This window comes from Telmatherina bonti, assembly GCF_933228915.1.
Source record: "Telmatherina bonti genome assembly, chromosome: 7".
Taxonomy (NCBI): Eukaryota; Metazoa; Chordata; class Actinopteri; order Atheriniformes; family Telmatherinidae; genus Telmatherina; species Telmatherina bonti.
This window is the reverse complement of record NC_136625.1, coordinates 25,374,505-25,386,490: the sequence shown is the minus strand read 5'-3', so window position 1 is coordinate 25,386,490 and position 11,986 is coordinate 25,374,505. Positions and strand designations below refer to the sequence as shown.

At 42.1% G+C, this 11,986-nt stretch overlaps 1 protein-coding gene across 1 annotated transcript; it reads right to left on the bottom strand.

The window, feature by feature from the left end:
* Positions 1–7,607: 7,607 nt before the first annotated feature.
* Positions 7,608–11,986, bottom strand: LOC306758069 (RNA-binding protein MEX3B; the record flags this gene model as incomplete). The annotated part of the gene is made up of 4 exons (XM_079243285.1): positions 11,958–11,986; positions 10,852–11,425; positions 8,950–9,188; positions 7,608–8,828 (listed from the first exon to the last, which is right to left on the bottom strand). Exons 2-4 carry the CDS (start codon positions 11,360–11,362, stop codon positions 7,608–7,610), a joined length of 1,971 nt encoding a protein of 656 aa, XP_079099411.1. The 5' UTR covers positions 11,363–11,425; positions 11,958–11,986.

The following is an 11,986-nucleotide window of genomic DNA, read 5'->3' as shown; positions in this document are numbered from 1 at the left end:
TGCACAAAAGCAGCAGAGACACACCAGATAGACATAGCGTTACGCACACATAGCACTCACGCCTACATAAACAACCGTGTGCAATATACAAGCACACACTTTAAAAAAAAAAAAAAAAAAAGCTCTATTGTAAATATATCTGCATACATTATGCAACATTTACATTGCAATGTTATCAATGCAAAGATGGGGATTTTTGTTCATAAGAAAGATTTGATTTCATTTATTTCCACAGCTGCCCCACTTAAGGCTCTCAGTTTAGGATTACTGTCAGATTAGCAAGTAGTTGTCAGTCCCTTCGCTCACTCTTTCCTACAACACATCACACTTTTTATATGCTGTACATTTAGTTGTGATATGATGCACTGCAGAACAACAAAACCATGTGAATAGTTTGAGAATGACCACTTTGCACTTTTGCTTCTCTGCATCTTCAGGAGAGCAGTCTTTGCCTAGCTACGCTCCGTCTGTATGTATGTTTATTTGCCTGCCTGACAGCGTGTCCTTCTTCAGTGTGTCTCCCACTTTTGTCATTCGCTCTGCATTGTCTTCCCGCAGTGTGATGTGTTGTGTTAAGGTGGAGTTGATACACAGATCTGAGACCAGTTTCTTTATGCCCAATAAATCCAAGAGACCTTGGATTGGTGTGACGGGGACAACAGCGCTGCTAGTTTGTGTTTTAATGTACCAATGTCCTGCATGTTGACCCCCAAAAACACTGTGATTCATTTTGGTGTTACCATGGCAACTATTCCCTTCCCACATAAAAGATGGGTGCCTCCAGTATTTTATCTGTGTGAGCATGGTGCATATAATCCTGTTACACTAAGGGTTTCTCTAAAACATGAGCTGACTAACCATCCCAGTCAAAGAGAAGACACACTGACAGTGTTCAGAGTCAGTTTAGAGCCCAACAGGTGACGTGTTAATAGAAACAGGCTTTGTGGCTGCAGTTCTAAAGCTTCATACTGCTTGAAACGGAGCAATACCCCACTGTCTCTCACCCCTAGAGTGCACATTACCTCCAAAAAGGGCTACAGAATCAGTGGACTGGGATGTCACTTCTGTTAGCAAACTGACCACACGGTTTTCATGCGCACCTGCTCTGCCATGGGAACAGCGCATTACTGCAGGCATACAGCAATTCAGAAAGTCTGAATGATACTGGTGAACTTGGAGAAACCACACAAGCTCTGAAAGGAGACTCTACGTTAACCGACATCTCACTGAAACACATTTCTCCGGGTCACCTGCACACATATATAAACATCTACTTAAGGCAATAGTGGTTTGTTTGGGTGTTCACTGAAACATGTGGACAAACCCTTTGTGAACAATTCTGTGTCTTTTTGTTATTGTGGACATGCATGTGTGTGTGTGTGTGCGTGTATATTTGTGTATGTGTGTGTGTATGGGTTGATGGTTGCACCTGCAAAATGGGCTTTTGAGATTGTGAGCAATACTTACAGACCCAAAATGTATGCGCTGTCAATATATAAATCAGGCGCACCATGTGCACTGTTCAGATCCAAGGAATTTTTTGTAAATCACTGAGATATTTTATTTATGGACTTATAAATCCCCATTTCCACTGGAAGTGTTGAACTTTTCTGGACATGTTTGCTTAGGAGAAGGAAAGGGTTTAGAATTACTATTTGCCTTTAGTAGGACCAAATTTGCAAAAAAACACAGCTCAGTTTAGTTTTTTTTAAATTTTCTAACAAATGAAGCCATCAAAGTCACCGCCAAGCATCATATTCCTTTGATCATGTGGATTGATAAATCCATTGTTCATTCCCTGCAGAGAGGTGAGCAGACACTCACAGCCATAGTCTGGCTCATCTTGTGATCCCTCCATGAAACGTCGGTGACAGTAACTAAGCGCTGCAGAAACCTTTTCTATCACACCGTACTGGCCTGTTACCTGTTATCTTCACTCAAAACTGCTTCAACTTACCAAAAATAAAATCTCTGAATGTTATTTACCTTCAGCAAAGCCTTCTCCGTCTCATCGAAGATTGTTAAATCTTAAACCACAATTAGCTTCGAGAGACCAACTCATGCCTTTGATTTTGGTCATTAGAATCACTTGAGCCATAAAAATATATACTCTGCTTGTTTTTTGTATGGAAAAACTAGTTGTATGGTCTTTGGCAATATTATAAGAGGAACTTCACTGATTTTACACATCAGGGTCTGTCAACTGTCTCTAATAGGAAAGACTTATGCATAGGTCCTCCTGGAGCCTGTCTGATAAACGTCATTATGGGATGCCACTTGTCAATCATGGCTATATGTGATGTAACAGAAAAGTGCCGCAATAACCCAGATTGAAATGCTAAACATGTGGTTACTGGTTTTCATTTGTGCCATTCTACAGATTATCAATGCTACAAATTGATGCAGCGCTCCTTTAATAGTCTGTGCAGTGACACATTTTTCATGGGTTGTCATGTGAAATCCCTGGGCTCCAGACAAAACTTGTAGCTGAAAAAGCAGCAAGTAACCAACCATCTAATTTTGGGCTCGTTGACCGTCTGCTTCACCTGAGTTTATACAAACACTGACTTCTGCTCAAGCACAAAAGGGGACATGGAAGATGACACACATATATGCATGCACACCTACACAACTCTTTGGAGACCAATGATGCCCACCCTGTGAATAGGATCAACTACAATTGCATGATGGAAACTTAATTGTGCCAGCACGCGTCCTTTTGATGTTACTTGACTTTTTATTTGACTTGTTTTTAGCTATGTAATAACTCATTGTGTGTTTCTGTTTTTAAGAAACAAAGAAAAAGATTCTGTAACCAACATGAATGTAAGTGTGAACACAGAACTCGCATGAGAGAATTATTTTTTACTGAGGATGTTTGTAATTTGTTTCTTATCATTATTGATTGTTCTTAACAAGGCGAAGTGGAGCTGGAATGCAGCCTGATTGTGATCTGCTTCCTATTAAAAAGGACTTTTGTGTCACAACCTACAAGTCTCACAGAGAATCACTGCAGGTTTAAGGAATTTTTTCATGCTGTCATTTCATTAGAGAAACCCCACCTGAAACTTGGAGGTAATGAAAGCACCTTGTTAGGAAATGTATGACAGCTTCACCTATATAAAAAAAAAAAAAAATCCAGACAAGTGTTTCAGCAGATGGTGTGGTCTCAGAGACAGCGGGGTGTAACTGACACAAACCTTCAGCTGGGAGCAGCTTCCACCTCACTGTACACTGTTCCCCCACATGACCTCTGTGAGGTGGGGGGACTTCACTTCACACAAGTTGTAAAAAGGAACACAAGGCAAAAGAAAAAGAAAAAACCAATTAAAATACATCATGTATTTATTGTGTGCAGACCACCTATATTAAAATATTTTTAAGACAACTTTTATGCTAATTTAGGTTTTATCAAGTAGTTTAATTTGTCCCAGCTCTTCTTTTAAACTATTAATCTCAGTTGGAAAATTACTCCACATTTTATCCTCTCACTAGATTTTGGCACCCAGAGAGCATTTGGGGGTTAAGAGCCTTTGCTCAGGGCATCGGGCTACTTGTGTAACTTTGAGACCCTAAAATATAAGTATCTTTAGCTTGCTCAACCATCTCAAGCTCTTGCAGAAAGGGGGAGGAATAAATTCACAGGTAAGTGGGGGGGAGTCAGTTTAATACCAAATGAAAAGAATTCTTAAGAAAGTTTTTAATGTGGTCTATGCATTATTACCTATTTTAAATTTATTACTTAATCTGGCTTTCATATTTAACTTTGTACTGACCCATGGCCCTCTCAGTGTGAATAGTCTCATGTCCTAACAAGTCTGAAAAGCATTCGATCTGCTGCAGGTGTGTCGCTGCTGCCACCACAAGGTGCCGTCAGTTCTTCCAGTCTTCTGCACATTTCGACCCTAGCAATAAAGACTTATGACACAGGTTTTATTTTTTTACCGTAAAAAAATGAAACCAAAAACAAGACTTTATTAAAGAAGCATAAAAAATAAAACTCTTGATACATTTCTTATAACCGTCAAGTCAGCTCAAATTATACGATTATACAATTTCTCCGGCTCACGGTTAAAAGGTCCATAAACTTTCAAATAAAATATATTTCAATTTTAAAATTTCTTCAATAATTTTCTCATTTTGTTATAAATTGCCTATATGTAGTACACAGGAAATAAGGAAAATAAAAAATGGAAAATAAAAATAAATTTGAAGTAATAAAAAGGGTCACATTATTGTCTGGGATATTTAGGTAAGCAAATAAATTGTAAAAAATAAAACGTGTACAAAGTTTTTTTTTTTGTTTGTTTTGTTTTTTGTTTTTTTTTCACCTTAAAAATTATTAGCTAATGCCAGGTGGCTTGAAGACATGCAGATGGTTAACTTACAAATAATGATACATGTTCTTTAGAAACTACACTTATCTTCAATTAAGTCATTTTGTTTTTGAAAACAAAAAGATCCTGTTGATTGTTTCCAGGGTATATACACACACATTAGGCTTGAAACCTAGTTTGCTGACATTTTACATTTTGGTTCTGCATACAAAGATATTTAAAGCAAAAAATAGGAGAGCGAGACTTAAAGGGGAGTCTGTCACCCTTTACTGACATGGCTCTCTTAGCATCCCCCTTCTAATCACAAAAAAAGGTCAGAGGTCACTGACTAGCATGCCTCAGGAAACCCTGTTTTAAAACCTTTAAAAAGGAATTGGGGGAGGGGATACAATTGGCTAAAAAATAAAAATAAAAAGTTGCAATCAATCTGAAAAAATTTGTACCTTTTAACAAGTAAAACTACTGTACATTAACCCTAACATTCTCTCATTGGCCAAAAACATCCTGGGGCTACTCCAGGATTTACATTTAACCCATCTGGCAAATACAACACAATTTTTTTTTCCTTTAACATATTAGCTTGGACAGTTTAGGGGCTTCAAGAGTGGCCTCAATAGACTCACACATCATCACATATCTGTTCATTCAGACACATTAGCAGCCCTGCATCTGTTTCATGTGAAGGAGAAGACACGGAAAGCAACTAAGCCCGACAGGAAAGGGGCGTTGCCGGTTTAAACACAGCAGTCCCACAGGGGAGGGGGACACGAAGAATGAAAACAGGGCTTTCAGGTCTATAGTGCACTGGAGATGTTAGTCTGAGAACTAAATGGCCTCCCACTAACTACTTTTGTTCTTCTTTTATAATTCAGTAAGGAGTTGCACAAAAGCACCAAGGACTCGTCTTCACAAAGACTACCAGCTCAGCTCCTGGGCAGGCTTTCTTAAAACTGTCCGTGTACTGCTGCGCTCGACCGGGACAGCCACAGTGGCGACACTGATGTTGTCCCGTAAGTAGCAAACAAACAGTCAAAACAGCAAAGAAGTTTGACGTTATACTAACTGGAGCACCAAAGCACAACAGCAACTGCACAATTCTTTACTCAGCGAGTTACTTTTCATCCTATAATATTAAACCCTGCAACATGTATTGATCTGTGATAACGTGCAGGCAGGATGACACACTGACTGCAGTAACCCCCCACACACTAACAAGATCTAGATGTGATGACTGTGTAGAGAGAACTGGACAAATAATTAATAAAGCAAAACATTCTGCAGCTGCTGGGATTGAACACAGAGTGTCTGGAAGCCCTGGATGACCTAGCTACTAGCTGCCATAAAGAATAAGTTGATTCTTCCTACTGTGTGAGCCTGAAAATGTGACTATGTCTGTGCAGTCAGAGGAAGCCCTTGAGAATTAGGTGTGTTGTTTCAATTCAGTTGTCATGGCTTGTCTCACTTTATGAGCTGATTCCACATATGTTCAAAAGGGCCACTGACGACAGACATCACACCAACATTGCCCAAATCATGTTGAATTAAACACTAAATGAGGCAGTTACTGCAAACTCACACTGAACTTTTCTTAAAAAACACAAACAAAAACAGGCTGTACCTGCCTCACTGGAGTTACTCAGTATATGCTATGAAACACAGGACAAATCTCAAAACTACTAAAACCATATAGTGCACTACATTTCGCCAAGAGTACAGCGCTATATGGGAACAACAGTGTGTCATCTGAGAGTGCCATACAGCTTTGCTGTCGAGAGGGGTGGAAGACCAAAAACCTAACAAAAAAAACGGTAAGAGCTGTTTTTTTTTTTTTTTCCTTTTTGTTTTTAAAAGGGGCTGGGGTACAGTGCATGTGGGGGGAGGGGGAGGAGTCAATCAAGCCCCTTTTTATTGTATCGTGTAGGAGAAGCAGTCTTCTTTCCTTAACCGTATTGAACAAAACATTCTTGTGTGACATCAGAAAAGCCCTAGCTCATCCTGGAGTTCAAAATAAGTCTGTTAGCCACACACTGGACAGTCAAGAGTCAAACTAGTAGAAAACACTAAACAGTGTAACAGACACAGGATGTGAGAGGATAATGTTCTAGTGTGGATGGATCAGAGCGACACCTTCCTTACGACAGAGTGAAGGACAGAAAACAGAACCTATCATAGTGATGACACACTAATGCTCATGTACAATATTTTAAGTGGGCATTATTCTCTCACATACACACCAATACATACACACAGAAGGAGGAAATAAATGTAAAGGGATTGTCAGGCAGCCCAAACATCCTAAATGACCACAGTCACAGTCCATCAGCATCACAGAACCGTAGTTTTCCCTACCTTTTAAAAGGATAATCAAGAAGAATAAATTCAACAGCCACATTCAAAACCTCGAGCAGAATCACCCAAATTCATCCAACGCATTACTGAACTGAATCCAGAATGAAGAAATACATATTCATAGCATTCATTTGGCTTGTTTACTGATGGCTAAATTTTGTGTGGCAACAAGAAACAGGAGTTCATCCTTAACATGTACCTTGAGTATAGTGTTCTGCCAGGTGCCTGACAACACGCCAACCTTTAAAAAAAAAAAAAAAAAAAAAAAGGCTTTCCAAGCTTAGAAAAAAGAGAAACCTTTCCGCTTCATGTCACAAAAAATATAGCAAGAGTGAACGCGGAGGAGAAAGGAATTTGTTGGAACAGGTTGAGAACATTAAAACTAGGAGTAGAAAAGTGCAGGCCTCACTGACAGCTTCATCGAAAAATATCTGTTGAGTACAAAATTGTCAAAAGGAAAGGCTGTGAGAGAGAAAGCAGGCAGAAATCTGAAGAAGCCAGAATGAAGACATGTGGAGACAGACCGACAGCCAGCAGAGCCGGCTGCACCGGGTCGAAATGAAGGCCTGAAGAGAGATAAGACACTAGTTTCCTTCCATAGGTTCACCGCTGAGAGACTGACTGATCCCCATCTGTCTTGCTGACCAGTTTCGATTTACTTCCCTCCGAAAATAAGTCATTATTTGAAAATTGTCATTATTATTATTCATTTGACAGTTATCAGCAATATATCAACATCTGTATATTATCATCACCTATATTAATGCATTTATTATGATCCATCATGTGTTTGTGAAGGTTTATTAGTGTGAATCCTTCCATTGTCTCCATCACAGCTGGTGCCCCACACCAACGGCTTTCCTACACCCCACCAACCACTCGTATTTCAAACCACCCCCCGACACTCAGTTTCCTGGGGCATTAGGAGAAGATGCGGATGCACTGTGTGGTAGGAGTGTGACAGACGGGACATTCTGGCTCAGCTGACTGGCAGATTTGCCCAGCACACTCCATGCAGAAAAGGTTGTGGCCACAAGGCACCAGGGCTGCTGTTACCTCACTCTCGAAACACACAAAGCAGTCCCTGTTCACCCCAGGGCTAATGCCAACCAAGCTCGCAACCCCTGGGCCAGACCCCCCTTTCAGACGGCTCAGCATCCCAGAGTTGAGAGCCACGCCGCTGCTGCCTCCCTCTGAGTCAGTTGGTGAACCACCGGGCAGGGAGGAGGCCGAGCAGGAGGAGTACCCAGTCGATGAGCCGCCAGAGCTGGAGCTTGAAGCTCCGGAGAAGGAACCCCCTCCTGTACTACCAGACTGTAGCCAGGAGAGAGTGCTGAGGGGGTCGCTCTGGGCGCGACGTGCCAGTGGGTGATCCAGGGGGCCAACGCCTGTGTCCTGAGGCAGAGTTGGAGACAATCGTGGAGTGATGGCGCCGCCACTGAGGCCGCTGCTGTTGCGACGTAGAGGCTGCTGCTGCTGGGAGGAGCCAGCTGTTTTATTGCCTGCACCACCATTAACAAAAGGCGCCCAAATGTTGGAAGCACTAAACTCAAAGCCCAGTTCATCTGAGGGTGGCAGTCCTGGGGTAGAATCCCCCCCAAACGTGAACCCACCTCCAGCACTGCTGGAACCTGTGCTAAAAGGGCTGGTTGGACTACCTCCCTCATTGGTCTTCCGGGTGGTGTTGAAGCTGTCTGAGCCCCCCCCGCCATTGTGCGTGTGATAGGCAACAGAAGAGGACATCTTCCGGTTTGAGGAGTGGTGCATGGATATAGGAAGAGAAGGCGGTGGAGATGAGGGAGGAGGGGGTGGGGCTGAATGGTGGCTAGCACCCCTGGACCAGAGAGATGCTCCGAGACCTGCACTCAAGGAGCCGAGACCTTCTAGGCTGACGTCAGTGCCGTTGGTGTGGAAGTCATTGTCTCCTTGCAGGTCTACAAAAGTTCCAGTTCGCAGGGTGATGTGAGTCTCAATCTCCTCTCGTGCCCGGTCCACGTTCTCTGGCATTCCAGTCACCTCAAACACTGGGTCTTTCTCTCGACTGGGGGTTACGATGTAGGTGTGGGTCTGTTGCTGGATGCGCTTGATTGTTGCTCCCTTTGGTCCAACAACTAAACCAACCACTCTGTAGGGCACTCTCACCTGATTCAAAAAGAGAGAGCAATGTTTTAGCCAAAAACATTTCATTTATGGAAATTAAAAAAAAAAAAAAAAAATTTAAAAAAGAGAAGAAGAAAAAAGATTTAGTGAATATTTTCGGCACCTGGATGGTGGTCTGCCCCGGTAGATGAGGCGGACCAGGAAGAGAGCCGCCTCCTCCTCCTCCAGCTTTGCAACGGGACGCCCGGATCATAGAGAAATGCTCAGCCGCAGATACAATTTCACGTTTAGCCATCTCCACATCCTCCCTGCGTCCCGTTACAATGAACACCGGATCTTCTCCTCTGACTGGAGTCTTTATGTAGGTGTTTGTTTTAGCCCGCAGGGCCTTGATCTTACACCCTGGAGGATGCACAAAGAAATAAGCAACAAATGTCAGCATATATTTATTCAATATTAAAAATGACATTTTCAAATAAATATAAAAAAAAAAACTAATGAAGTGTCTTATAATAATTGAAGTAAAATGGCATTTTAAGCTTATTTAAATGCTTTTTATTTACTCTAACATAAGTAGTGTGTATTGCTTCATATTTTGAACTTGGTGGCAATTATTACATAATAAGATGACCCACTTATATCTGGCTGGGACAAATGTAAAATTCAGTATGGTCATTTCCATGTGCTTGTATAGAAATATGCCTATGAAACTAAATGTAGTATTGTGATCATAATTTTCCAGTCTTTGTGGCCGTCTCTTTGGAGCTATGGTTTTATGACACCAGGTGCTTATCTTGAGGCACTTAACTTGTAATCTTAAAAAAAACGGCTTCTTGATTAGTAGCTTTTGAAATTTACATTATGGATTCAGTATTAAAATATTAGTTTGCTCAAAATATCATTAAAAAAGCTAGGTCAAACTTCAACATCCTAACCCTAAAAAGATGAGATTTGTTTTCATTCAAATTTGAGTAAATGAGTGTCCTTCTAATTAATATGCCAACAGAAAATTTGTTATGCAGATAATAAATACACAGGTTGTGCTTCTAAACATTTAACTTGTTATCGTTTGTGTTTTTATGAATGCAACCGATTATCATATCTAAATATAATATTAGTGGAGACCATGGCAGTAAATTTGCAGAATATCCATAGGCTAAAACGGTATGTCTGTGACTGCTGCACCGCCCGTGTCATCTTGCTGCCCCACCAGCATCCACACCGTACTGTGTCTTTAAAAGAGAACCGTTCATTCCCAGTGACCAATAGGACGCACTGAGCGTGATGTCATTCTGGGAAGCAGAAAGCATGGCTTTTTCAAACAAAGAGAACAATGCCGTAATGCTACCGCGGCTACGACGCTAAAACTAACCCCGACACGGCAGCATCACCTCAAGAGTTGACCAAATGTTGATGGGAGCGATGGGGGAATTTCATATGTAGAAAACGTGGCAGCTCGGAAGCGAGCAGCAGCATCGGCAGACAGCGATGGGTGCAGGGCGTAACACCGCCCAGTCCCGTGTTTGTGCGCTTGCTGCCCCATTTCTACCTTAAAATCCGTCCAGAAACCCCTATAACAACACACCACATATAGACTTATGTGTTAGCGTCACGATATATGTGCTCAAATTTGCAATATTTATATGCAGTATATAAACTGAGAACATTTCTCAATCTTCTTTGTTTGGTGCAGGCTTCTAGACATGTCCAGACTCCCGACAATCTGCCGCTTTGTCTGACCCTCTTCCACCCCTCCCCCTCAATCCTACTCATCAACCACCCCCACTCTCTGTCAGAGCATTGTCTAAATACTGATAAAATAGCCATTTAAAATCACAAGCAGGGTTGCTTTATGGAGCATCTGGATTATGCTACAATTAAATTCCTAAACATAGCACTTAGTCCCACCGAAGGACCATGGCCAGACAGTTAAAGTTCAGAGACCATCCTCTCACCAGGCAGCCACCCAAACAAAGAACAGCCAGGTCGCATGCTGCCCAAACAAACCCACAATAAACATAAATACCCAATAATAATAATTCAGATTAGCATCCTACACACTTACCTTGTCTCCCTACTATTTCAGCCACATGTTCAGAGCTGGGGACAGGCACACACTCAGTCATGTTGACGCTTCTTTTCCTGTTGGAAAGGACGGAGCTTTGTTCCCCGTGGAGAATGGAGTGTGAGCCGGCCATGTGGTACCCGCTCGAGCCATAGTACTCCGGGGAAGGAGAGCAAGATGTGGGTGAATCCCGGGACCCACTGGGATGTTCCAGCATCTGTAGATCTATGTAGCCACCTCCACCCACACCATTGCAGCTCTCAGAACCCGGACCCTGGTTTGTATCCAGAGTGTCGACAAGCCCGCTGCCTCCACTGCCGCCGCCGCCCCCACAGTCCACCTTCTCTAGGGCCATTAGTGACAGCTGGTCCAGGGCGAAGCGGAGCGCCTCTTGGTGATCCTCTTCCCGGGACTCCTGATCAGTTTCCCGGGGAAGACCGACACCGTTGTGCTGGCTGCTGATCACCACGTCGTGGTCCATAATCTCGGGGTGGAATAAAGGGCTAGGCATAGTCTCTCCGTTGATCTCACATCAGATCACGGATGCCTGTTTGTTGGGAGTGCGCTCACTATACTGAAATTAAGGAAAACAATAACCAGTATATATATATATATATATATATTTTAATTTTACAATTGAAAAAAGGGGTTAATAAAATCAGTGCTAATGGCCATCCTATGCAACAACAACATGCATATTAGTGTTGATTTGAGCGCCCTGCTTTGTCTGTTGTTGCTTCTAGTCTGACAACTGAACCCATCCAGGAGAGGTTGTTTTGTTTGCCCCAATACAACTGAATAAGACATTCCCAATTGCAGATAAACTAAAGATTGACTGCACCAACTTCAGCCTTTCGATATGTATAAACTGAACTTAAATGGACTATAAATGAAGAAATAAATGCTGTTGTTGGTTTCAAGAAGAAAGCTAACAGGCTAGCTCCACATAGTCGGCACTCAGTCACGTTGTCGACCCCTTTGTTTGGGAGCACCGTGGCTAGCTAGTTAGCTGTGTCCTGACAGTCGAGCTTGTGCTCTTTTAAAAAAAACAAACATTCAAATTGTTTTTTTTAAATTAAACAAACACGGAAAGCTCGTGAACTTACTTTATCTAGTCTTTAACGTGCTCTCTTCG